The 27,536-nt window shown below is 48.5% G+C and overlaps 1 protein-coding gene and 1 non-coding gene across 3 annotated transcripts in view; one reads left to right on the top strand and one right to left on the bottom strand.

Moving 5' to 3' along the window:
- Nucleotides 1-2,633: 2,633 nt before the first annotated feature.
- Nucleotides 2,634-2,744, bottom strand: LOC120365106 (U5 spliceosomal RNA). Its single transcript, XR_005580125.1, has one exon. It is a non-coding gene; the product is annotated as a U5 spliceosomal RNA (small nuclear RNA).
- A 3,994-nt stretch (nucleotides 2,745-6,738) lies between these two features.
- The window catches only part of MLXIP (MLX interacting protein), a 72,170-nt gene continuing 51,372 nt past the window's right edge, over nucleotides 6,739-27,536 (top strand). For both annotated transcript variants that reach the window (XM_003932159.4, XM_074402121.1), the window contains exon 1: nucleotides 6,739-7,274. In XM_003932159.4, the coding sequence (XP_003932208.3) occupies nucleotides 6,862-7,274 (413 nt within the window). In that variant the 5' untranslated portion in view covers nucleotides 6,739-6,861. The remainder of the gene's footprint in view (nucleotides 7,275-27,536) is intronic.

Genomic DNA, 27,536 nt, shown 5'->3' with positions numbered 1-27,536 from the left:
GTTTCGCTCTTGTTACCCAGGCTGGAGTGCAATGGCGCGATCTCGGCTCACCGCAACCTCCGCTTCCTGGGCTCAGGCAATTCTCCTGCCTCAGCCTCCTAAGTAGCTGGGATTACAGGCATGCACCACCACGCCCAGCTAGTTTTTTGTATTTTTAGTAGAGACGGGGTTTCACCATGTTGACCAGGATGGTCTCGATCTTTCGACCTCATGATCCACCCGCCTCGGCCTCCCAAAGTGCTGGGATTACAGGCTTGAGCCACCGCGCCCGGCCATTTATTTATTTTTAAGATGGGGTTTCACCATGTTGGTCAGGCTGGTCTTGAACTCCCGACCTCAGGTGATCCGCCTGCCTTGGCCTCCAAAGTGCTTGGATAACAGGCATGAGCCACCATGCCCGGCCCAAATGAGGTATAATTTTTTATTTATTTTTATTTTTTGAGACGGAGTTTCGCTCTTGTTACCCAGGCTGGAGTGCAATGGCACGATCTCGGCTCACCACAACCTCCGCCTCCTGGGTTCAGGCAATTCTCCTGCCTCAGCCTCCTGAGTAGCTGGGATTACAGGCATGCGCCACCATGCCCAGCTAATTTTTTGTATTTTTAGTAGAGATGGGGTTTCACCATGTTGACCGGGATGGTCTTGATCTCTTGACCTCATGATCCACCTGCCTCGGCCTCCCAAAGGCTGGGATTACAGGTGTGAGCCACCGTGCCCGCTCAATTTTTAAAATTTTGGTAAAATTTTATTTTTAGTGGGTCAAAAAGGCAAAAATGAGAAAATGTAATATAAATGGAGGGTTGATTCAACAAGTTCAATATCTAAAAGAAGTTCCAGAAAGCAAATGAAAAAATAAAAGGGAGAAGATAATCAATTAGGTAATATAACAAAATAACTCTCAACTGAAGACATGAACTTTCAGGTTAAAAGAGCCTACAGAGGGTCACCATTTTTAATCTTAAAAGGACCTACACTGGCCAGGCACGGTGGCTCATGCCTGTAATCCCAGCATTTTGGGAGGCTAAGGCAGTTGGATCACGAGGTCAAGGGATCGAAACCTTTCTGGCCAACATAGCGAAACGCTGTCTTTACTAAAATACAAAAAGTGGGTGTGGTGGCATGCACCTGTAGTCCCAACTACTCGGGAGGCTGAGGCAGAAGAATTGCTTGAATCTGGCAGGCAGAGGTTCCAGTGAGCCAGTATCACACCACTGCACTTCAGCCTGGTGACAGAGCAAGATTTCCTCTAAAAAAAAAAAAAAAGGGACCTACACCAAGCCACATAATTATGAATTCACAAAATTCAGAACACTAGTGATAAAGAGATTTCAAAGCTCCCAGAGGAAAAAGACAGCTCACACAAAAAGGATCTGACATAAAAATGACATTGGACATCTCAAAAGCAACAAGACAATGGAATGATACCTTTCAAATTCCAAGGACAAATGATTTTTTTTTTTTTTTTTTGAAACAGAATCTTCCTCTGTCACCAGGCGCCAGGCTGGAGTGCAGTGGCACAATCTTGGTTCACTGCAACCCTCACTTCTCGGGTTCAAGCAATTCTCCTCAGCCTCTGGAGTAGCTGGGACTACAGGCGCGTGCCACCACAACCAGCTAATTTTGGTATTTTTTTTTTGTAGAGACGGGGTTTCACCATGTTGGTCAGGATGGTCTCGATCTCTTGTCCTCGTGATTCACCCGCCTTGGCCTCCCAAAGTGCTGGGATTACAGGTGTGAGCCGCCGCGCCCGGCGACAAATGAATTTTAATTTACATTCCTTTTCCTAGCCGAACTGTCAAATACATGTGCAAGTAGAATGAAAGCACTTTTAGAGATGCAAGATTTCAAAAGTTCTTTCCATGTCCTTTCTGAAAAGGCTTCTGGAGGATATGCTTCTGCAAAACGAGGAAGTAACCGAGGAAGACAAAGACAAAGGATCTAGAAAAGAGTAGATTTTACACAAAATCCCAGGGAGGGGAGTCGAGACTTCCTCCTTGTTCTTACGGACACTGATTGTGAGCTTGGAGCACCTTTCATGACTGGACCTCCCATGCAGTGGTCCTTTGCTTTTTGCAATTTTTTGTTTTTTATTTTATTTTTTCCATTCACCTAATACACTTATTTGCTTTTTGCATTTTTAACTGCAATTTCCCCCAAGAGTCTTCCCTGATATAGTCTCTTAGGAATTGATGGTACCATTAAACAAGGCATGTTTCTGCATTGAATATGGTCCCTGGGTTGCCACTTTGCAACCTCAGCCTTGAGGCTTATCTCCTCCCAGGGAACTGATTTTTTTTTTTTTTTTTTTTTTTTAAATCAGCCCTGCAGAAACAGGGCCTCAAAAAATTGGATTAAAACTCAGAATTAGGCCGGGCGCGGTGGCTCAAGCCTGTAATCCCAGCACTTTGGGAGGCCGAGGCGGGTGGATCACAAGATCAAGAGATCGAGACCATCCTGGTCAACATGGTGAAACCCCGTCTCTACTAAAAATACAAAAATTAGCTGGGCGTGGTGGCGCGTGCCTGTAATCTCAGCTACTCAGGAGGCTGAGGCAGGAGAATTGCCTGAACCCAGGAGGCGGAGGTTGCGGTGAGCCGAGATCGCGCCATTGCACTCCAGCCTGGGTAACAAGAGCGAAACTCCGTCTCAAAACAAAAAACAAAAAAAACTCAGAATTGTTCCTCTACACGGAAATCTTAGTAAAAGGTGAAAGATTTATATGATTTGAAGCGAAACCAGAGTCAGAGAACTGATTTTAACCTTTTTAAAAAAAAAAAATAATAAATACAAATAACAGGGTCTCACTCAGTCACCCAGGGCTGGAGTGCGTGGTACAATCTCGGCTCACTGCAGCCTCTGCCTCCCAGGTTCAAGCAATTCTGCCTCAGCCTCCTGAGTAGCAGGAACTACAGGTGCATGCCACCACACTTGTCTAATTTTTTAAAATTTAAAATTTTAGGCTGGGAGCGGTGGCTCATGCCTATAATCCCAGCACTTTGGGAGGCCGAGGCAGGTGGATCACATGGTCAAGAGATCGATACCATCCTGGTCAACATGGTGAAACCCCGTCTCTACTAAAAATACAAAATTAGCTGGGCATGGTGGCATGTGCCTGTAATCCCAGCTACTCGGGAGACTGAGGCAGGAGAATTGTTTGAACCCAGGAGGCGGAGGTTGCGGTGAGCCGAGATCGCGCCATTGCACTCCAGCCTGGGTAACAAGAGTGAAACTCCATCTCAAAAAAATAAATAAAAATTTAAAATTTTATCCTATATCTGTATTTCTAGTTATTTATTTTTATTTTTATTTTTTAACTTTTAGTAGAGATGGGATTTCACTGTGTTGCCCGGGCTGGTCTCGAACTACTGAGCTCAGTCAATCCGCCCACCTTGGCCTCCCAAAGTGCTGGGATTATAGGTGAGAGCCACCGACCAAACTCAGCCAATTTTAACTTAATTTAAAAATGTTTATCTACATAATACACGTTTATTTTGGAAATTAGAAAATACAGGCTGAGTGTGGTGGCTCATACCTGTAATCCCAGCATTTGGGGAAGTCAAGGTGGGAGGATTGCTTGAGCCCAGGAGTTCAAGACCAGCCTGGGCAACATAGGGAAGCCCCATCTCTATAAAAAATTAAAAATTAGCTGGGCTTGGTGGTACCCACCTGTGGTCATAGCTAACTGGGAGGCTGCAACCCCCGCCCCAGATTGGTTTTGAGGTGGGAGGATAGCTTGGGCAGGGGAGGTTGAGGCTACAGTGAGCCGTGATCACACCAATGTGACACAGTGAGACCCTGTCTCAAAAGAAGAGATAAAATATAGGTAAACATAAAAACAAAAATAAAAACAGGGCATGGTGGCTCACACCTGTAATCCCAGCACTTTGGGAGGCTCAGGTAGGAGGATCACTTGAGGTCAGGAATTCGAGACCAGGCTGGGCAGCATGGTGAGACCCCCATCTCTATAAAAAATACAAAAATTAGGCCGGGCGCGGTGGCTCAAGCTTGTAATCCCAGCACTTTGGGAGGCCGAGGCGGATGGATCACGAGGTCGAGAGATCGAGACCATCCTGGTCAACATGGTGAAACCCCGTCTCTACTAAAAATACAAAAAATTAGCTGGGCATGGTGGCACGTGCCTGTAATCCCAGCTACTCAAGAGGCTGAGGCAGGAGAACTGCCTGAACCCAGGAGGCGGAGGTTGTGGTGAGCCGAGATCGCGCCATTGCACTCCAGCCTGGGTAACAAGAGCAAAACTCCGTCTCAAAAAAAAAAAAAAAAAAAAAAAAAAAAATACAAAAATTAGCAAGGCACAGTGGTGTGCGCCAGTGGTCCTGCTATTTGGGAGGTTGAGGTGGGATCACTTGAACACTGGAGGTTGAGGTTGCTATGAGCCATGATGTCACCACTCCACTCCAGTCCAGGTGACAGAGCCAGACCCTGTCTCAAAAAAAAAAAAAAAAAGTGGCTGGCCATGTAAACTTACCAAGGAGACAAGTCTTCAGATAAAGGAAGGCAACTCAAAGGATGAACTTTCAAACATTTGCAGCCAGCACTGGGAACAGGAGGAGGAGGGAAATCTAGAACTCACGCCTGAAAGCTGCCAGACATCCAGCCCATTTTTCCTTACAGACATTTGGAAAGAAGTTAGTGTGGCCATTTTGGTGAGAGCCCTCTGTTCCCTTCAGGGGGCGCTTGTCAGGAGGGTGGAGAAGGGTACTTATCCCCCACCCAAATCTGGAACTGAAACTGGCTTCAAAGCCCAGTGCAGAGCCAGATTGGTGGCTCTCTCCTGTAATCCCAGCACTTTGGGAGGCTGAGGTAGGGGAATCACTTGAGGTCAGGAGTTCCAGACCAGCCTGGCCAACATGGTGAAACCCCGTCTCTACTTTAAAAATACAAAAATTAGCCGGGCATGGTGGCAGGCACCTGTAGTCCTAGCTACTCAGGAGGCTGAGGCAAGAGAATCCCTTGAACCTGGGAGGTAGAGGTTGCAGTGAGCCAAGGTCGCGCCACTGCGTTCCAGCCTTGAGTGACAGAGCAAGACTTTGTCTCAAAAAACAAAACAAACAACAATAAATCAAACAGAGTGCGGGAATGGCGGTGGAGGACTCTAGACGCCCTGCTAGGATTAGGATGGGTGCTTCTGGCTCATGGGCCTCCCTGGCTCTCCTGCTGCACTGCCACCTCCACCCCAGACTGGTTTTGAGCCCCGGAAACTTTGATAGCTTTCTAGAGGTGTCTGTAAGCTTGGTTGTTCCATGTGAATTTGTTTCTGCAGGTCAAAAGTGGTAGACTATTGGCAATTTCTAGGCACCTCTGGTCTGGATGATCCAAATCCTCCAACCTGTGGCACGTTTATTTAGTGCTCATTTTGTACCAGCGTCCCTGCTAAGCACCTTATAGCCACTTTTGTTTGTTTATTTATTTATTTATTTTTGAGACGGAGTCTCGCTCTGTCGCCCAGGCTATAGTGCAGTGGCGTGATCTCGGTTCACTGCAACCTCTGCCTCCCGGGTTCAAGCGATCTTTCTGCCTTAGCCTCCTGAGTAGCTGGGACTACCGGCGCCGGCTACCACGCCCAGCTAATTTTTCTTATTTTTAGTAGAGACGTGGTTTCACCGTGTTAGCCAAGATGGTCTTGATCACCTGACCTCGTGATCCACCCGCCTCAGCCTCCCAAAGTGCTGGGATTACAGGCGTAAACCACGGCGCCCCGCTATAGCCATTTAAAAATTGTGACAAGTTCCTGAGGCACAGAAATTTTTCCCCATTTGACAGAGAAGAAAACCCTGGCTTAGATATTCCCCTTTTGGAATTGTTTCGGGCGCTGGCTTGTCTGTTGAACTTAAAAAAAAAAAAAAAGCATCCTGAGTTGAACTTAAAAGAGCTGGGGTCTGCAGGCCGCTCGGCTCAGGGGCGCTGCCACTCAACAGCTGCGCCGCGCTGCGGTTGTGCACGGGCAGCAAGTTCCCAGCTCTCTGGACGCCAGGTCTTAGAAAAATCCTGTCGGAGGGGTGGGGAGTTGGGGAGAGATAGCATGCGGAGAAATGCCAGATATAGGTGATGGGGAGGAAGGCAGCAAATCACACTGCCATGTGTGTACCTATGCAACAATCTTGCATGTTCTTCAATGTACCCCAAAACCTAAAATGCAATAAAAAAAATTATAAAAGAAAAAAGAAAAATCCTGTCGGTATTCAGCCACCCAGTCTTCCCATCAATACGATGAGAATAATGGGGACAATAGCTACCACGCCCGGCAAAGTCAGACTTGAGTTGCAGGACTCGGTTACCGCCCGGCCGGGAAAGCAGGGTCTGGAGGGAGAGGAGCCCCTCCCGCACCCACCACGTGGAGCCGGCCCGGTCCGCGGCTAGGCCGCAGGGCTACTCCAGGGGCGCGGGGCGGGGAGGGGGTGGGACCAGCACGGCCCCACTCCGCCGACGCCTCTTCCAGGCCGCGACACCGGCGAGCTGCTCCGCCCGGCCACCGTGTCCCTCGGCACCCGCGGCCGCCGGGAGGGGAGGAGGAGGCCAGGGGCAGGGCCGGGAGGCGGGAGGGGAGGAGGCGGCCAGGGGCAGGGCCGGGAGGCGTGGCCTCCGCTTCCCTTTTTTTTTTGGTCCACTTAGCTAAGGAAAGGTTCCCCTGCGCCTTTAAGAGGCCGATGCGGGCAGCCGATTGGCCCAGATGCCCCGGTGACGTCACGCCGGGGCCGGCGCCTTCCCCCCTCCCGCCGCGCCGCGCCGCGCCGAGCCGCGCGCTCGCGAACAGTCGGCGCGCGGGCCGGGCCGGGCCGGCGCCCCTCAGCCACAAGCTCCTGTAGCGTCTCCCTGGGCTCCGGGGGATGCCGGGCCCTTCTCATGGCCGCCGACGTCTTCATGTGCTCCCCGCGCCGGCCCCGCAGTCGGGGCCGCCCGGTGCTGCTCAAGCCCCAGGTGCCCGAGGACGACGACGACTCGGACACAGATGAGCCGTCCCCGCCGCCCGTCTCCGGTGCGGCCACCCCGGCTCGGGCCCACGCGAGCACCGCGCCGCCGCCGCCCCGGGCCGGGCCGGGCCGCGACGAGCCTCCGCGCCGCCAGCAGATCATCCACAGCGGCCACTTCATGGTGTCGTCGCCGCACCGAGAACACCCGCCCAAGAAGGGCTACGATTTCGACACGGTCAACAAGCAGACTTGCCAGACCTACAGCTTCGGCAAGACCAGCTCCTGCCACCTGTCCATCGACGCCTCGCTCACCAAGCTGTTCGAGTGCATGACTTTGGCCTACAGGTAGGGACCCCAGCGACCTCCGGAGGCCCCTCTTTGACAAAACAAGCGTGGAGGGAAGGGCCACCTGGCAACTCCGTGGCTTCATGCATTTCCTTTGGGTCTTACCCCTTCGGGAGGGTGTATGAATCTGGGGTTCCCCGCACTGCCAGAGGGGCCGGGGTCCTGGCCGCTTCCCCTGCCAGCAGTTCCGGGGTGCTTTCGGCTTCACGTTCCCCATCCAGGCTCTCCCCTCCAGTATCCTGGGGCCACCGATCTTGGACAAGAAAGAGGTATAAACACTGGCTGGATTTTGTGTTACCCGACTCTATCGACTCCTTCCCCCAAACGCTTTGTGTGTTTCCCGCATATCCAGCGGTGGTCAGGACCACCTGTTCGGGGTGTCTGGAGGCTGGCTCTGCTGTTTAATGGTTGTGTAACACCTCGGAGCCTGTTTCCTCCTTTATCAAAGGGGAATGACTGTAGTGTCTGCCTCCCAGGGGCTGTCGTGGGAAATGGAGTGAGGTGGGTAAATTGCTTATTCCAGTGCTTGGCCAGAGTTAGGTGTCCCTGCACCAGGAGGCTGGCCCCCTTACAACCGGCTCATCGGGAGGCCCTCCCCCATCTCGGGAGGGTTTTGGGTGCCTCCTAAGAAGACTTTTGGTGCCACAGCTGTTGGAGGTGCAGTCTGTCCTGGCAAGTCGGAGGGTTTTCTGGCCGGTCCTGAAACATTATATGAGGGAGATGTCAGTGTTGAGGGCAGACATCCCAGACACCATCCTGACATGTGGATTCAGCTCTGGGCAGAGATCCGTCTTTTCCAAGTCAGGGAAAATGCCTGGTGCTCAAAGGTTAAAGCACTTTTCCACTCTCTCTCCCTTCCCCAGTATGAATATTAGGTATTTGCTGCAGGTAACTTTTCCGCCTTGTGCAACCGAACTTCTTTGGACGGGCATCAGCGGCCTTGATCAGCTCGGCCCTGCGTAAAACTCATGATAGGATCGCTGCTGAGTTGAGCGTGTTGCATTAGTAACTGGACTGGCTGGGACTGTCTTAGATTTGCTCTGCAGGCATCTCGGGAGAAGTTTCCTAGGAGACTCCAGAAACAGTGTAATGAAAGAGCAGGAGTATCCTGCCCCCCACCCCAGGTTTAAACCTGGATATGCTTGTGAGCTCCAAGCATATCCAGGTTTAGACATTACGCATTTAACTGAAGTTAAAATACTAGATACTCAGCTCTGGATGCCCCCACCCCCACCCCCCACTGCCGCCATCCCAGGAATAAACGATTAGTCAACTTGTTCTTTGTTATGTTCCTGAAACACCCCTATTTCCTCTCTTGAAGGTTTCCCTGATGATATGTTCCCGTAGCTCTTCCTCCCATCCCCCCATACCCAGCACATTGGTCAGTCTCTGCTGATTCTCTGGTCTTGCCAGTTTGAGCTGGCACTAAGCCTGTAAAGATGTTCTCCTTTTTAAAAAACAAATGGCGTTGAGCCTGCAGCTCTGTGCGCCCTCCAGTCTCAGATTTTGAGCACTTCCATTGTAATCAAACCCAACTGGATCACAGGATATGCTATGCCTTTAGAGAGCCGTTTCAAACAAAGCTCGAGGTGAAAGACTGGAATGTGTCTTATTAAGAAAACTTAATCCTCTTGTTCATTTTAATATAAAAGTCTACATATACAGGGAGAGAATGGATGATTGAGTCACCGGAGGCATGGGCTGGGAAGGTCTCACCTAAGTAAGCTCTGCTAAATGAAAACCAAATCAGTCTCTCCTTTGCACTGTTTGGGTAACCTAAAGGCTTATTCAACACCACCAAAGAATTTTAGTAATGGCATTTTTTCCCCCCATTTATTTAAAAAATACTTTGGCAGCCAGCAATTGCTCAGTTAACTTTGGTGACTGCAGAATGCACCATCAGTTTGGTTCAAGCTTACCTTGCACTCTTTGCTCTCCCCTTTTGCTGCTTTTCCCTGTGCCTAAGGTCGTCCCTGCTGAGGTCTACTCCGCAGGCGCTTGGGTGGGATCTGTCCAGTACTTTCTCGTGAAGATGCCCTTTGTCTGTCTGTGTGAGGCTAGTTTGTTCAGTCCTGAGTTTAGTTGGCAGTGTGGAACTTTGGTATGGATGACAGACAAATGACTCAAAACCAGTTGTCTGGGCTGTAGCCTCTGGCACAGAAATAAGCTCCGAGAAGGTGAATTTCTGACCCCAGCTCTCCTAGTGAGGACCACTACCTGGCTTTCAGGGAAGGAAGGTCAAGATTGGGGCAACGCCGGGGGCGGTGGCTCACGCTTTAATCACTTTGGGAGGCCGAGGTAGAGGATTGCTTGAGCCCAGGAATTCAAGATCAGCCTGGGCACTGCAGCAAGACCCCATCTCTAAAAAAGAAAAAGAAAAAAAGGATTGGGCAGGGCAGAAAGAAGACAACCTCAGAGCTGGTCTGGCTCCCATCCCGGTGGGGCTGATGCCTTCTCTGCCGGCCGTCTGGGCCCTCCCCTCCTGCCTGGGCTGAGGAAGGCCAGCTGGGTCTCCTCTTCTGTGACTGTTTCTGGCCTAGGTTCTTTCTAACTTCAACTTCCTGTCTGTCCCCTGGCCTCTTCGTTCTTCTAGCTGCCTAACTCGCCGTGGTACACTCTGCTTTTTTGTTGTTGGTATTTGATTTCCGGTTAGCTGCTGCCTCCCAGCAGTTTCCAGATGAGGTTCAGCAGCTCTTTGGGGAGGAACTAAGTGCAGGGGAAGTTGTGGTTATTTTTTACCGAGTCCTGAGAAGTGGCCTAGGGATTCGACTGTGATCCGTTCCTCAAATGGCAGCAGCTTCACCTCCTGAAGGGTCTTTGCCCAAAGCTGACTTTGGGTGGGGAACAGGGTGTTTGAGGACTTGGGTGTGAGTGTGCCCAGGGCATGCTGGGTAGGGAACAGTGCAGATGGGATTTCATGTTCTTCTCGCTCTGTTTTGCTGAGAAGCCCTGTGGCAAAGGGTCTTGATTTGGTCAGGAAAACGTGCTCAATTACTGAGACCTTTTGGAGAGAAGGGGTTGCCTTTGCCCGAGGCAAACCAGGTGTAAAGGATGGTGGTGGGGGCGGGGTAGTTAGCATACCTTGTCTAAACTCTAAGAACTCTATTCCTTGGGGAAGATAAAACTTCCCTGCGAAGTGGAAGTGAGGATCAGCAAAGATAACCTGGGAATGCAGCTGGTGCTGGCAAATAACAGACTAGAGGAGGGTTAACTGGCTCCGCACAGCAGTGGGGTGATGGCGGAATTTTAGTTCTGCATCCGCGTTCATCTGACATTTATGAGGAGCCTGTGTCTTATCTATGAACTGAAGGAAATAGTGTATCTGACTGGGGTCTCAGCTGGGCTTTCGCATGCCAGCTTGACAAATACTAAATAGAAGCATTCTTGATTTGACCGGGTGCTTTCTGAGGCTCTACAATGGAGCTATGTACTGCGGAACATAGTTCATGGTTCTTGCCCTCTTAGCACTGTAAGGAATGTCACACATGTACATCACCCACACAGATTTTTTTAAAAAATTAATTAATTAATTAATTAATTATTTTACTAAGATGAGGTTTCACCATGTTGGCTAGGCTGGTCTTGAACTCCTGACCTCTAGTGATCTGCCCACCTCCACCTCCCAAAGTGCTGGGATTACAGGCGTGAGCCACCACGCCTGGCCCAGAATTTTTTTTTTTTTTTTTTTTTTTTTTGAGATAGGGTCTCACTCTGTTGCCCAGGCTAGAAGATAGTGAGCAGATCATAGCTCACTGCAGCCTTGACCTCCTAGGCTCAAGCAATCCTCTTGTCTCATCCTATTGAGTAGCTGGAACTGCAGGTGCACACTATCATGCCTGGCTAATTTTTTATTTTTTGTAGAGATAGGGTGTTGCTATGCCTACCAGGCTGGTCTCGAACTCCTGGACTCAAGCAGTCCTTCCACCTCGGCCTTCCAAAGTGATGGGATTATAGGAGTGAGCCATGGTGCCCAGCCCTGCCCACAGATTCTGAACACATCTAGTGTGTAGCTTTTTGTGGTTGGTTTTGGTTCTTTTATTTGCCTTTTTAGAAACTCCTTATCTCAGGGAGCCTTGGTATGAATATTTCAGGGTGGGGGGAAGAGATGGTCTTTTTCTATATTTAGAGATAATCATTTTCTGCAAAATGGGTTTCTGTTTAAAAAGTGGATGTTTGAGTAGACTTACATTAGGGCTTGTAAAATAACCTTGGGTTGTAAGTTTCCAAGATGTAGCCCCAGCCAGGTGTGGTGGCTCACGCCTGTAATCCAAGCACTTTGGAGGCCAAGGTGGGCGGATCACCTGAGGTCAGGGGTTCAAGACTAGCCTGACCAACATGGTGAAACTCCATCTTAAAAAAAAAAAAAAGATGTAGCCCCCTACATGAATGCTTTGTCTAGTAACTCTTCGTTCTTGATCAAGGTGGGAATCTGTGCCAGACTTAAGGAATAGCAAGGACCAAAGGTTAGAGCACTGTGTCTTGCAAATCTTGAATTTCCAGTAGAGGAACACAGTTAACCAGTTGTAAATGGAAACCTTTCACGCAAATAACTAAATTGGTTTTTCTCTTTTGCGGTCATCACGAAGATAAGCAGTATTTCTTCTCTTGCATTCTTCAGTCTTTTTTTTTTTTTTCTTTTTTTTTGGAGACGGAGTTTCGTTCTTGTTACCCAGGCTGGAGTGCAGTGGTGCAATCTCGGCTCACCGCAACCTCTGCCTCCTGGGTTCAGGCAATTCTTCTCCCTCAGCCTCCTGAGTAGCTGGGATTGCAGGCACGTGCCACCATGTCCAGCTAATTTTGTATTTTTAGGAGAGACGGGGTTTTACCATGTTGAGCAGGATGGTCTCGATCTGTTGACTTCGTGATCCACCTGCCTCAGCCTCCCAAAGTGCTGGGATTATAGGCGTGAGCCACCGCGCCCGGCCCATTCTTCAGTCTTTAACCATTGGATAGCGTGCCATTGCGGGGTGTGCACTGAGGCAGGAGCTGGGGTGCAGAGATGAAAAGCAGTGTCTCCCCTCACAGGCTAGGCGTAGTGACTTACGGTTGTAGAACAGTTAGTAAGGGCTGTGAGAACTGTGACCAGGTTTTGTGGCCGTACTGGGGAAGAATGTCTCAGCCAGACTGACAGAGTGCGTGCGTGTATGTGCGTGTGTGTGCATGCGCGTGCGCATGTGCACGTGTTGACATGACCAGGAGCAGTGCGGATGGTTTTCCTGACATCAGGGTTTAACGCATATCTCCCCTTTTGCTGTTAACTCTCAAAGACTATGGACCATATTACCCAACAGGAAGCCCCAGTGCTCACCGCTTTAGTGGTGCGGGACCAAACTTCCATTGTATGTAGAGGCTGGTTGGTTCATTGCCCACGTGCTGGAAGGGGAGGAAGGGTTGTTAGACTTGGGGAAACAGAGTCTGGGCAATGAGGTTGGAGGAGAGGATGGAGAGAGGCTATTTTCTGGGTGGGAGAAGAAAAGAGAATTCACACAGATTGAGCATTTATTTTGTTCCACATTCTCTTTCCATTTTGAGATGGAATTTTGCTCTTGTTGCCCAGGCTTGAGTACAGTGGCACGATCTTGGCTCACTGCAACCTCTGCCTCTCGGGTTCAAGGGATTCTCTTGCCTCAGCCTCCAGAGTAGCTGGGATTACAGGCATACACCACCATGCCCAGCTAAGTTTTTTTCTTTTTAGTAGAGACGGGGTTTTGCCTCAAGTGATCCACTGGACTCGGCCTCCCAAAATGCTGGGGTTACAGGCTGTCAGCAACTGTGCCCGGCCTTTTTGCATGATCTTAAGCAACTCACCCAACAACCCTCTCAGATAGGTGGTGGTGGAGTCCTCATTTAAATAAACAAATAAATTAATCAAGCTCAGAAGTTAATTAGCTGTGTTGCGAGAGATTAGGCACCTTGTCCGTGGAAAAGTGTCTCTAGCAAAAAAGTGACCTCCCTTATCTGCCCACAAAGCCCAGCTGCTGTTAGAGGGGAGTGCAAGTGCCTGTTCCTCTCCAGAAGGGGGAACCTAGATGGGGAAGGCAGATGGCTCGGGCTACTCCACATCCCTCTGTGCTGCCCTCCCTGCCGTCAAAACCCTGTGCTTCCCAGAGTGCATGAGCATCACATGCCCCTGGAAGCTGCCCTGATGTCATTCGGCCTGCGTCATGGTGTGATCCCGGCTTACCAGAATCCCTGCTATCTTCACCTTTGACTTCCCCACTGAGCCTAACAGTGTCGGTGCAGCCTAGACGATTCGGAATTATATGATGGATTGAAAGGGACACTCAGGGACCTGGAAGCCAACTTTATAACCTTAGCAAAACCTTTTTTTTTTTTTTTTGAGACAGTCTCACTCTGTTGCCCAGGCTGGAGTGCAATGGTGCAATCTCAGCTCACTGCAACCTCCACCTCCTGGGTTCAAATGATTCTCCTGCCTCAGTCTCTTGAGTAGCTGGGATTACAGGTACACCACCACACCTGGCTCATTTTTGTATTTTTAGTAGAGATGGGGTTTCACCATGTTGGTCAAGCTGTTTTTTGTTTTTCTTTTCCTGCTTGCAGGCTAACAAGTTAAGCGGATCCTGTTTATCTTCAGCTCTGTAGAGACAAACACAAGCTTTGTGGAATGTGCTTTAGGGGACATTGTCGTGGAGTGGGACAACAGGAGAAGTGCTTTTGCTGGATGGTGTTTGTATCATGGCCGGCTTGGGCTGGTATGGTGGGCAGATTAATGGCCCCCCAAAGATGTGCACATTCTCATCTACAGAACCTGTGACTGCGTGAGGTTATATGGCAAAGGTGAATTCGGGTTACAGGTGGAATTAAGGTTGCTGGTCTACTGACCTTAAAATAGGGAGATTATCTGGATCATCTGAGTGAGCCTGGTGTTATCACAAGGGTCCTTAAAATTAAAAGGGAATCAAAGAGAGAACCAGAGAGCGAGCAGTGGAGGAAGGACGTTGGCTGCTGTTGCTGGCTTTGAAGATGGAGGAAAGACCATAGGATTAGAATATGGGCCCCTCAGAGCCTGAAAAGGCAAGGGGACGAGGTCTCCCCCAGAGCTTCTGGGAAGAACGCAGCCCTGCTGAACCTTGGTTTTAGCCCCGTGAGTCCCAAACCAGACCTCTGACCTCTGGAACTGTAAAATCATAAAGTCTGTTGTTCTAAGCCACTAAGTTTGTGGTAATTTGTTATGGCGACATCAACTCCCCTTCACTCTTCTTCCACTACAGGAGAGCACAGCAGCCTACCCTGGTGTAAGATTGAGCTATGCCGTGTGTCCTCGGCACCAGCCGGGGCATCTAGTGATAGGAGGGCCCTGGTTATAAAAGAAAGGGTTTGTGAAGTGGATCCTTGTTCCCTGGCATAGTTTCTATAATAGAGTGTTGCAGAAAGTTAATTTTCCTTTTTTAAAAGGATTTATTTAATGGCCAGTGGGAGCCTGAGCTCTCATTCCCTAGAATTGAATTACTTCTTGGGTATAAACTGTAGAGTCCAGATAGCCAGTGTCTTAGATGATTGCTTTCTGTATTTTGTTGGAGTTCTCTTGTCTATTATTAGAATTCAGGCTACAGGGCTGAATTCCAATGTGTTTTAGGCATACCTCTCTGTCTGCATGGATCAGGGGCCCTCATGCTAGCCTGTGGAATGGGGATGCTGATTACCTCATGCTAACTCCAGGACTCGCAGATTTCAGTGGAAACTGGTCCTGGGTTCCAGGTAGCGCTAGGTCCCCAGCAGGGGGAGATGCTCTTCTTCACTGTTAGGCCAGACGCCGTGAAGAGACTGGCTTTCACAGGCTGGCCCCCAACTGCTTTGCATCCCTGCTTCTGGCTGCCAGTGGCTCTCACCCACCACCCTGTTTCTTCTCTGGTGGACAGCTCTGCTCCTGAAAGCTTCTGTGTCTGCCAAGCTTGAGCCTGCTAGGGCCTGTGTTTCACATATGGACTTCACTATGAGCTTCCTGGGACTATCAGTGCTCTTTGCCAGTTGTCTAATTGAATTAGCCCCGTGGTCTCCATGTCTGATGTTTGAGAGGGATCCTGGCTGGCTGGGCCCCACAGCATGGGTTTGGCCGCCCCAGCATGAGTGCTTTTTCCCTCCAGAAGTATTAATCAGGCACATAATGTCGTGTGCAAGCACGGTTCTAGCCCTTGGGGGTAAAGCAAGATGTGTTGGTCTTCTCCCCGTATGGGACTTCTATTCTAGTGGGGGGATCATCAGCACATCAGATCTTATATCGTGAGTGCGGGCAAGAATGGAAAGAAGTTGAAAGTTAGAGAGTACTGGGGTTGGGGAGGCTGGGCAGATACTTTAGGCTGGGCAGAGAAGTCCTCTGAGGCAGGTGACCTTTCTGGGTGAACTCTGAAACCTAAGTGCCTAGTAGGAGCCAGGCACCATGGTTGTTCTTCCAGGCGCGGGAAGAAGCCCAGGCAGAGGCCCTTGGTCGAGTGAGCTTGGTGCATCGTAGGGTTAGAAAGAAGGCTGGCTTGGCTAGAATATTGAGGGCAGGGGTGAGCAGTAAGAGGTAAGATAGAAGAGGCAAGGGGCCTGTGGGCCAGGATAAGAAGTTAGGAGACGGTTTGGGTTGCACTGGGGAATACTGGTGTACCTCTACAGGGCAGCTCGGGCCAGTCTGCAGGAGACGGGTGTAAGGAGGGCGAGAGCAGGGGCAAGGCTACCAGTTGGGCAGCTGTGGAACTCCAGCCTCAGACTAAGATGGTAGCCGCCAACATGGTGAGGAGCCGGATTCAGGGTGGTTTCTGGACTTGCTGGTGAATTGGACCTGGCAGATGAAAGGAAGAAAGGAATCCAAAAAAAAAAAAAACAAAACACGAACAGCCTAAAGAGGCTGGGTGACTCTGAGATTTGGCCTGAGAGCCGAGGCCATTACTGAAATGAGAAAGGTTGGGGAAGGAGCGGTCCGCTGTGAAGCTAGGGTGTGTCACGCTGAGGACACCACAGTGCACCAAGCCCAGCTGCCCCAGGGCTGCCCTGACAGCCAGAGGGCGGGTAGCTTCCCTGAGAAGGCCTGAGGAGGTGTCAGTGTGGTGGGCACCACAGCTGTCCACTTTGCTCTGCCCTGCCTAGGTGCCCTGGGTTTCTTCTTGCCCCCTAAGCTCTGCTGTCCCTCTCAAGGGGAGGCTTTGGAGTTTGGAGCTTGCATTCTGAGTGCTGTGGAAAATGTACCTCCTGCGGGCTGTTTCTGCTCAACTGCGTCTGGTGGTGCTGGGGAAATACTGTCCACTTTGTATTCCCCAGAGACCTCTCCAAGCCTAGCATTCTTGATGTATTTGGGAGTTGACTGTACCATCAGAAAAATCTAGAAAGAGGCAGTGGAGATGGGGTGATTTGGTTAGCTCCAGAAGGGGGTCCAGGATCTGGAGAAAGAATTCTAGAAACAAGTTTCCATGTCATTCACCTTTAAGTCTCAGAAGTGAGCATGAAGAATCCCCATTGGGTGAAGGAGAGGAAAGGCTGAGGAGTGAGAAAAAGCTCCTAAAAAAAGACTGAGCAGTTCCCACAAAGAGGTGGCTGTGGGTAGAAGCAGCGGCCTGGGGGAGTTTTCAGGCATTGGAGAGGGGAAGCAGCTTCTCTGTTGAGGAATATTCTGCGAGTGGGCGATCCAGTTTGAAAGCTGGTTACTATTCCTTCCTTCTAGGCCTGTGGGCAGGGAAGGAGGGCAGTCGTTTTTGCTGTGCTCCCATGAGGCAGATTCGGTGACCAAAACAAAAAAACAGCTTCATATATGGAAAGTAGGGGAATTAACCTGGTTTTCAAATATTCACTCAGTATTCCAGAACAGTCTGGGCCAGGCGGAGTGGCTCACGCCTGGAATCCCAGCACTTTGGGGGGCCGAGGTGGATCACGAGGTCAGGAGATTAAGACCATCCTGGCTAAGATGGTGAAAGCCCATCTCTACTAAAAACCAAAAACTAGCTGGGTGTGGTGGCACATGCCTGTAGACCGAGCTACTTAGGAGGCTGAGGCAGGAGAATCGCCTGAACCCAGGAGGCAGAGGTTGCAGTGAGCCAGGATCATGCCACTGCATTCCAGCCTGGGTAACAGAGCCAGACTCCGTCTCAAAAAAAAAAAAAAAAAAAAAAAGAACAGCCTGAAGAGGCTGGGTGCAGTGGCTCAAGTCTGTAATCTCAGCACTACGGGAGGTTGAGGCAGGAGAACTGCCTGAGCCCAGGAGTTCGAGACCAGCTTGGTCAGGAGTTCGAGACCAGCTTGGTCACTGTAGCGAGACCTGCCCCCCTCCCCACCCCACCGCCATCTCTACAAAAATAAAAAAAAAATTAGCCAAGCATGGTGGCATGTGTCTGTAATCCCAGCAACTGGGGAGGTTGGGGTAGAAGGATCCCTTGAGCCCAGGAAGTGGAGGCTGGAGAGCTATAATCCTACCACTGTACTCTAGCCTGGATGGCAGAGCAAGACACTGTCTCAAACAAGCAAGCAAGTAAAACAGAACAGCTTGAAGAACCTCTTTATATGCTTACGTGGCCACATGGTAATCAGCCCATTCACAAATGGGCTGCCTCATTTTAAGACTGGCGCTTGGGACCTGCCCAGATAGCTTGATACTAAGCTTTTTTGTTGATTTTTTTTTTTTTTTTCTTTTTGAGATGGAGTCTCAGTCTGTCGCTCAAGCTGGAGTGCAGTGGTGTGATCTGGGCTCACTGTGACCTCTGCCTTCTGGGCTCAAGCAATTCTCCTGCCTCAGCCTCCCTAGTAGCTGGGATTACAGGCACCCACCACCATGCCTAGCTAATTTTTGTATTTTTAGTAGAGACGGGGTTTCATCATGTTGGCCAGGCTGGTCTTGAACTCTTGACCTCAAGTGATCCACCCACCTTGGCCTTCCAAAGTGCTGGGATTACAGGCGTTAGCCACCGTGCCTGGCCTGATACTAAACTTTTGAGAGAAAGTAAATCAATAAATCCCTTTTATTTATTAAAAGGAAACACTTTCAATGCATTCTTAAAACAGTACATAATTATCTTAGCTGGCTATTTTAAACAACTGTTTTCTAGTTGAGTAACGGGGTCTTTTAAATTGCCTCCTTTGTTCTTTAAATTTTCAAACAGATCTTTCTCTGCCTTGGAGCAGAAGCCTCTTGCATCCATTTGTAGTCGGACTTTTTTCTTTTTAAAGCAACTTTCTGTAAGTGTAATTTACATAGCATAAAATGTGCTCATTGTAAGTGGAAGGTTCCGTCATTTCTTTTTTAATTGTGCAGTCATTGTCACAGCCCAGTGCTGGCACATTCCATCACCTCAGTAAGATCTCCAAAGTTCATCATGTTGTAGCACACATCAGGTATTTAGCTTGAATAGTGTTCAGTTTTTTGGATGTACTACATTTTGTTTCATTGACATGTTTTTGAGGAACCACCTAATGCCTTTGTGATTCGGATATTGACTTCCCATTCTCTCTAATAAGTCTCTCTTATAGAATCAGCTAGGAACCTCCTTACAGGGTGAGAACGAAATGGCTGTGAGGTATGTGGAAAGATGATTCTTGCCGTTTGGGAATGGGAGCCTAGTGTGATGGAAGCCACAGGACAGCGGTGCCACAGGTTAGCGTCTACCACTTAGCTCCGCTATGTCTTGGTGCCAATGAGGGTGGGGGATGCAAGAGAGAGAGGGTTAGACTGGAGTCATGGTTACCAACCTGACTCTTCTTCATGGCTTGATTTTTTTGGAAAGATATTACCTTAGGAACAGTGCATTCAGTAATTTAAAAAGAAACAAATTATCGGTATATGCCACAACATGGATGAATCTCAGAAACATTATGTTGAACGAAATAAGCCTTACCCAGCTGGGTGGTGACTCACGCCTATAACCCCAGCACTTTGGGAGAGTGAGGCAGGCAGATCACTTGAGGTCAGGAGTTCGAGACCAGCCTGGCCAACACAGAGAAGCCCCGTCTCTACCAAAAATATGAAAAATTAGCTGGCATGCTGGCATGCGCCTGTAATCCTAGCTAATTGAGCGGCTGAGGCAGGAGAATTGCTTGAACACAGGAGGCAGAGGTTACAGTGAGCCAAGATCTTGCCACTGCCCTCCATCCTGGGCAACAGAGCGAGACTCCGTCTCAAAAAAAAAAAAAAAACAAACAATAAAACAAAACACCCATAAAATAAAATAAGATACATTAATGGATGGAGAGATGGCTTAGTGGTGATAATTGTAGAATCCAGGTGGTGGGTACTTGAGTATTCATTGTACAGTTCTTTCAACTTTCTTGTATATTTGATCATTTTCTTAGTTACTGTAATTCATAAAATGTCAGGAAAATTACATTTATTTAAAGAATGACCATCATGGCTTTATCATGGGCAAATAAATACTTTAAAAAGGATTGATCTACCTGAAGCTATCTTCCCAGAAATAAAAGAAAAAATATTGAAACCAGCTTTTGAAATGAAGTACTGATGCGTGTTCCAACATGGAGGAACCTCGGAAACTACGCTAGGTGAAAGAAGCCAGTCGCAAAAGGCCACATATGTGATCCTGGGTTTTTGTTTTTTTGTTTTTTTGAGACAGAGTGTCGTTCTTGTTACCCAGGCTGGAGTGCAATGGCGCGATCTCGGCTCACCGCAACCTCCGCCTCCTGGGTTCAGGCAATTCTCCTGCCTCAGCCTCCTGAGTAGCTGGGATTACAGGCACGCGCCACCATGCCCAGCTAATTTTTTGTATTTTTAGTAGAGACGGGGTTTCACCATGTTGACCAGGATGGTCTCGATCTCTCGACCTCGTGATCCACCCGCCTCGGCCTCCCAAAGTGCTGGGATTACAGGCTTGAGCCACCGCGCCCGGCCGTGATCCTGTTTATGTGAAAGGTTCAGAGTAGCAAACTCATAGAAACAGAAAGCAGGGTAGTGGCTGTCAACGGCTGGGGGAAGGGAAAATGGATAGTCACTGCTAACGAGTTTTTTTTTCTCCTTTGAGGCTGTGATGAAAATGTTCTAAAATTAGGGCGGTGATAGTTACACAACTCTGAATATACTGAAAACCACTGAACGCTTTTAAAAGGTCACTTTGATGGTATGTAAGTTATGTCTCAGTAAGCCGTTATTGTTTCAAAAATATTGAAAACAGTTTTGATTTTCAACATTATCTTTAGCAGTCTGACTTGGGAAGTGCAAGATCAGATGATCTTAGAGATCCTAAAATGTCAGCATCTAGAAATTCCATGATTCTGTATCCTTACTGTGTACAGTAAGTGGAGTAATGTTTAGGAAAGTGACCTCCTTGGAGCATTCCTTCTAGACTGAAAATGACTTGGGAATTGGTTTCTCCACCTTGCACAGAGCTTGCCAAATCACCCTCTATAAAGTTAGTTTGTTAAGACCTTTTACAGCCAGGTGCATTTGCTCAGGCCTGTAGTCCCAGCACTTTGGGAGGCTGAGGCTAATGCATTGCTTGAGCTCAGGAGTTTGAGAGCCTTGGAAACATGGCAAAACCTTGTCTCTATTTAAAAAAAAAAAAAAAAAAAAATTGCTTCTCTTAACATTGTTTATCTGGGACAAGGGTCACAAACTTAAACGCTCACAAGGGTCAGGAAACAGGATATCTATAAGGCTAAAAAGACCTTTTCTATCATTTTTTTTTCTCCTTTTAGTAAAGTCATGATCATGGAGAAATCTTTCTTTTTTGGGAACACTGTAAGCATAAACTGCAGTTGACTTGGTCTCAATGGCAGGCAGTAGGGAGTAGTGGAGACTGTGGCCAACCACAGAGTGTTTGCTGAAAGGGCAGCCATCACTAAACTTCGGGTGATTCTTACCATTTGGGAATGTGAGGCTAGTGTGATGAGATCTGATGTATTTGAAAAACTGGAGGAAATCTGGATTTAAAGTTGGAATTCAGCTATTAGGTCTTCTGGGGATGTGAGTTTAATCTAGATTGAATCTGGTTTAGAAGTGAGTCTTGGCCTAAGGGTGGTGTGCCGTTTGTCACAGATTGGCTCTGGCACAAGAAATATTGTTTTTTTTTTCTTTTCTTTTTTTCTTTGAGACAGGATCTCTTTCTGTTACCCAGACTGGAGTACAGTGGTACAATCTCAGCTCACTGCAGCCTCCACATCCCAGGCCCAAACTACCCTCCTGCCTCAGTCTCCCAAGTAGCTGGGACTACAGGCATGCACTGCCATGCTTGGCTAATTTTTGTCTTTTTTGTAGAGAGAGGGTTTCGCCATGTTGCTCAGGTTGGTCTTGAACTCCCGGGCTCTAGCAGCTCACTCGCCACAGCCCCCCAAAGTGCTGGGATTACAGGTGTGAGCCACTGAGCCCAGCCAAGGTAGATTTTTTTTTAGGTGTTCTTATGCTTTGTCTACTTTCTTGCCTCCGCTCTGTTGAAAGTCGAAGGACAGTAATCTTCTGAATACCAAATCTAAGGGTGTCTGCCTGTTAAACCCCAGAGGTATGCATGTGCCTAGGAGACAGTTACTCTGAGTTAGTAGGAGCTAGGGTGATGATTTTAAATATTCTTGTCCTAGCCAGGCGCAGTGGCTCAAGCCTGTAATCCCAGCACTTTGGGAGGCCGAGGCGGGTGGATCACGAGGTTGAGAGATCGAGACCATCCTGGTCAACATGGTGAAACCCCGTCTCTACTAAAAATACAAAAAAAATTAGCTGGGCATGGTGGCACGTGCCTGTAATCCCAGCTACTCAGGAGGCTGAGGCAGGAGAATTGCCTGAACCCAGGAGGCGGAGGTTGCGGTGAGCCGAGATCGCGCCATTGCACTCCAGCCTGGGTAACAAGAGCAAAACTCCGCCTCAAAAAAAAAATAAATAAATATTCTTGTCCTAGGAATGGAGGGCATATTCTCCACTTTGTAGAATTCTTGGACTATAGCTTACATTCCATTTTAAACTCTCACCCCGGCCGGGCACGGTGGCTCACACCTGTAATCCCAGCACTTTGGGAGGCCAAGGTGGGCAGATCTCCTGAGGTCAGGAATTTGAGACCAGCCTGACCAACATGGAGAAACTTCATCTCTACTAAAAATACAAAATTAGTCGGGCATGGTGGTGCATATCTGTAATCCCAGCTGCTTTGGGAGGCTGAGGCAGGAGAATCGCTTGAACCTGGGAGACGGGGGTTACAGTGAGCCGAGATTGTGAGATTGTACTCCAGCCTGGGTGACAAGAGCAAAACTCCATTTCAAAAAAATAAATAAATAAAAATAAACGATTACCCCTCAGCATCACCACCATATTTGACTAGGATGTTGCTGTTTGCATAGGGTAATTTTGGGATGGGGGAAGGGACAATATTTTGAGCTATAAGCAGTTGATTTGGCTGGAGTTGAAACAAAATTACAGCATGAACTTAGACTGAGGAGGCCTCTGTCTTGGCTCTTCCTTAGTTTCTGACCTGCAGGTTTTATATTATGTTACATATCTCTGGCTTTGCTTCCCTAGTGTATGTGTTGTGTGTGATGTGTGTTGGTGTGGTGTGGTATGTTGGTGTGTGGGATGTGTGTTGGGGTGTGTGTGTTGGCATGTGGGGTGTGGTGGGTGTTGGTGTATGTGGTGTGGTGTGTGTTGGTGTATGTGGTGTGTGGGGTGTGTGGTGTGTATTGGTATGTGTATTGGTGTGTGTGGCATGTGTATTTGTGTGTGTAGTGTGTTAATACATGTGTTGGTATGTGGAGTGCATGTTTGTGGCATGCATGTCGGTGTGTGTGGTATTTATGTTTGCAGTGTGTATGTGTGTGTTTGCACTATCTGTTGGTGTGTAGTGTGTGTGTTGGTGTGGGGTGGGTGTGTTTGTGGTGTCTATGTGTATGGTGTGTGTTGGTGTGTGTGTGGTATGTTTGTGTGTGTGTCGTGTATGTGTGTGGTGTGTGTGCAGTATTTGTGGGGTGTGTGTTGTGTGTTGGTGTGTGGTATGTGTGCAGTGTTGGTGTGTTTTCAGTGTGTCTGGTGTATTTGTGGTATTTGTGGTGTGTGTGTTGGTATGTGTGTAGAGTACATGGGTTGTGTGTGGTGTGTGTTGGTGTGTGGTGTGTGTTTGTGGTATCTGTGTGTGGTGTGTATATTGGTGTGTGTGATATGGTTGGCATGTTTTTGGGGGGTGTGTGTTGGTGTGTTGTGGTGTTTGGTGTGTGGTGTTTGTGTTGGTGTGTTAGTGTGTGTGGTGTGTTTGCAGTGTCTGGTGTGGTGGTGTATGTGTGGTGTGTTGGTGTGTGTGTTTGCAGTGTATGGTGTGTGCAGTGTTTGTTGGTTTGTGTGGTGTGTTTGTGGTATTTATGGTGTGTGTGTTGGTATGTATGTGGGATACGTGGGGTGTGTTGGTGTCTGTGGTGTATTAGTGGTGTGCATGATGTGTGGTGGGTGTGGTGTGTGCGTTGGTGTATATGTTGGTGTATGTGGTGTGTTGGTATGTGTGTGGGGGATGTGGGTGTGTGCAGTGTCTGGTGTGTGTTGGTGTAGTGTTGGTGTGTGTGGGGTATGTGTGGATGTGTGTTTGCAGTGTGTGTGGTGTGTAGTTCGTTGGTACGTGTGTGGGGTGCGTGGGTGTGTGTTTGTGGTGTCTGTGGTGTGTTGGTATGTGTATGGAGTGTTTGTGGGTGTGTGTATGTTTGCGGTGTCTGTGTGGCATGTGTTGTGTGTGGTGTGTATGTGTGTGGAGTATGTGTGTGTGTGTGTGTATGCAGTGTCTGTGTGTGGTGTGTGTAGTGTGTTGGTATGTTTGTGGGTGTGTGTTTGCAGTATCTGTGTGGTATGGTGTTGATGTGTCGTGTGTGGTGTGTTGGTATGTGTGTGGGTATGTGTTTGCAGTGTCTGTGTGTGTAGTATGTTGGTATTTGTATGGGCTGTGAGTGTGTGTTTGCTGTATCTGTGTGGTGTGTTGGTGTGTCATATGTGATGTGTTGGTATGTGTGTGGAATGTGTGTGTGTATGTTTATGGTGTCTGTGGGTGTGGTGTGTTGGTGTTTGTGGTGTGTTGGTATGTGTATGGGTGTGTATGTTTGTGGGGTCTGGTGTGGTGGTGTGTGTCGTGTGTGTGTTTTGTTGGGGTGTGTGTGTGTGTGTGTGTGTGGAGTGTGTTGGGTGTATGTATGTTTGCGGTGCACACTCACATGCACACGTAATGCTTGTGCAGCCGCTTTGGCACAGGTTCCTTAGGATTCCCAGCTGTGGCTTTTGGATCTGATTTAGAAAGGTGTTGGCAAGTAGCTTTATGGTTCTTAAGTGCCTTAGCAGAGGCCTCTAAACCAGATTCAAGGAGCATTTGTATTTATCCCAATGCAGTGCTTCCTCTGTGGAGATGTGTTTGCTGAAAAGTGGGGAATTCTTTGAAGCTTAGGACCTTACTTTTTGGAATTTGTCCACATCTTTCAGGCCTCCTTCCAGATTTTACTCATTGTTATTTCTCTATGTTCATAGTATAGATTTTTTTTTTTTTAACATTTTAAAATTAAAATTAACCTTTTCTTTTCAAGTTGCATTTTAATTATCACAGAAAAATCAGAAATATAGGTAAAGCTAAAAGAAAAAATAAAAACTACAGCATCCAGAGATAACCTGTCAATTCTCTAGTGTTTATCCTTATAGACTTTATTTTTTATTTTTATTTTTTGCATGGTGAGTGTATATATTTTTTCCTTATTTTTATTTTAGTTTTGGGATGGAATCTTGCTCTGTCACCAGGCTGGAATGCAGTGGCACGATCTTGGCAGACTGCAATTTCTGCCTCCTGGGTTCAAGTGATTCTCCTGCCTCACCCTCCCAAGTAACTGGAACTACAGGCACATGCCACTGCAGATTTTTCCATTTAATAGAGTGTGAGCATCCTTCCAAGTCACAAAATATTCATTTGCAATTTTTTATTTTATTATTTTATTTTATTTTATTTTAAAGACAGGGTTTCACCGTGTTGGTCAGGCTGGTCTTGAACTCTCGACCTCAGGTGATCTGCCTGCCTTGGCCTCCAAAGTGCTTGGATTACAGGCGTGAGCAATCATGCCTGGCCTGCAATTTTTTATTTTTTAAAGACAAGTTTCACTCTGTTGCCTAGGCTGAGCTGCAGATGTGTGATTGTAGCTCACTGCAGCCTTGAACTCCTGGGCTCCAGCAATCCTCCAGCCTCAGCCTCCCAAGGAGCTGGGACCACAGGTTCATACTACCACACCTGGCTTCTGCAGTGTTTCTTAGTGGCTGGATAGTATTTCTTTGTGTGGATGTACTATTGTTTATTTACTCTCTGTTGATCACTGAGAATATTTCCGTGGTGTTTTTGGTAACCCCTCCTGTGTTTCTGGGCCCCTGTTCCATTCATCTCTGTTTTCATACCCCCAGTTGGCTACTTTCTCTGAAAGTATCTTTGCGTCCTCTTTCTTCCTGACAGTAGCCTTTATCCTGGGAAGCTTTCAGGACTCTAAAACGGCAGCAATTCCTGTCATCACATTAGGCACCCCTCCCTGTCCCACTGTCCTACCCTCCTGGGACAGGCATGTCTGGTGGAATGGTGGTCAGCAAGTACGCAGCTGATCTGTTTACTCTGGGTCCAGGGCTGAAAGCTCCTGCACTTTCACATGTGTCCAGCAGCCTGCAGCGGGGCAAGGGTAGAACGCACGGTCAGCAACGTGCCCACAGGACTGATGTCTCAGCTTGCGTGCCTTGTGGCACACTCCGCCGACAGACCCCTGAGGCTGTGACGGTAGTGTCCCTGCAGTGATTCCTGCCTTTGGCTGTTTATTCTGCCTGAGGTAGGAAGAGCAAGACTGCATGAAAGTTGTGAGTCCTCCCAGCTGGCGTGAGCTCTCACGTGGTACTGGAACGCTGCGGATACGTGTCCCTGTGAGTTACAAAACTAGGGAATGACTCAGTACGTGGAAGGAAGAGCTGACTCAACACTCTGAAAAATGATTTAAGTACTTCTTCTCAGATCGAGTCTGGAGGTGCTGCTCGCTGGCTTGGCAGCCTTGCTTCTCAGCAGCTCGCTTATGGTGCTTCCATGGTTCTATCTGTCCTAATACTTGCGCTGTCAGCGGAGTGCTTGGCAGAGGGGCTGTGGGTTGAAGGCATGAGGACTTTGGTTATGTTTTGTTTTTGTTTTTTGTTTTTGATGGAGTTCTGCTCTTGTTGCCCAGGCTGGAGTGCAATGGCGCATTCTCAGCCTGCTGCAATCTCTGCCTCCTGAGTTCAAGCAATTCTCCTGCCTCAATCTCATGAGTAGCTGGGATTATAGGCACCCGCCACCATGCCCGCTAATTTTTGTATTTTTAGTAGAGACGGGGTTTCACCATGTTGACCAGGCTGGTCTCAAACTCCAGACCTCAAATGATCTGCCCACCTCAGCCTCCCAAAGTGCTAGGATTACAGGTGTGAGCCACAGATGCGAGCCACTGTGCCTGGCCTTTTTTTCTTTTTTTTGAGACAAGGTCTCTCACTTGGTTGCCCAGGCTGGAGTGCAGTGGTGCGATCACAGCTCACTGCAGCCTTGGACCCCTGGGCTTAAGCGGTCCTCTTACCCTGGCCTCACTGCAGGTGTGAGCCACTGCACCTAGCCTCAATTTTAAAACATAACCAGGGCCAGGTTCAGTGGCTTATACCTGTAATCTCAACACTTGAGCTCAGGAGTTAAGATCATCCTGGGCAACATAGCAAGACCCTGTTTCTACAAAAACCAAAAGATTAGCCAGGCATGGTGGTCCCAGCTACTCAGAAGGCTAAGGCGGGAGGATCTCTTGAGCCCAGAAGTTGGAGGCTGCCGAACTATGATCACTGCACTCCTGCCTGGGTGACTGAGTGAGACACTGTCTCTAAAAAAAACCGCAACAATAAAATAAATTAAAATTGTTTAGGCCCAGCTGTGTGAAGGCCAGTGTCCCCTGCCCTGCCCACCATCCCCCTACTGTGTTCTTGCTGAGAACTCCTTACTGAGGGCTCCATTTCCTGGCCCAGTGGAAGGCCTACTCCCAGCTCCCTAATCTCCCAGGCTGGTCCCTTATCTGTTGGCCTAGTCTCTCTTTCCCTTTAGTTTTGGAATCCGCAGTTTTTTTCCCTCCATGAGAAACCTTGGCAGAAGGCCTTGTCCATGGGAAATCAAAGAACCCAGTTAGCAGCTCAGCTCTGGCCTGTCCTTGGCCTTGGCCTCGGCTTTGGCTTTGCACAGTACTGTGAGCCAGCAGGTAGGTAAGCTCACCTGTGCTATGCACAGCCTTCTCCAGATCCTTCTCAGAGCAGCCTACCAGAGACTATTTGCAGAGGAGCTGGCAGGGCCTATGCGGAGCCAGCTG

This window comes from Saimiri boliviensis, chromosome 7, assembly GCF_048565385.1.
Source record: "Saimiri boliviensis isolate mSaiBol1 chromosome 7, mSaiBol1.pri, whole genome shotgun sequence".
Taxonomy (NCBI): Eukaryota; Metazoa; Chordata; class Mammalia; order Primates; family Cebidae; genus Saimiri; species Saimiri boliviensis.
The sequence above is the reverse complement of the archived record's forward strand: the minus strand, read 5'-3'. Positions and strand labels throughout refer to the sequence as shown.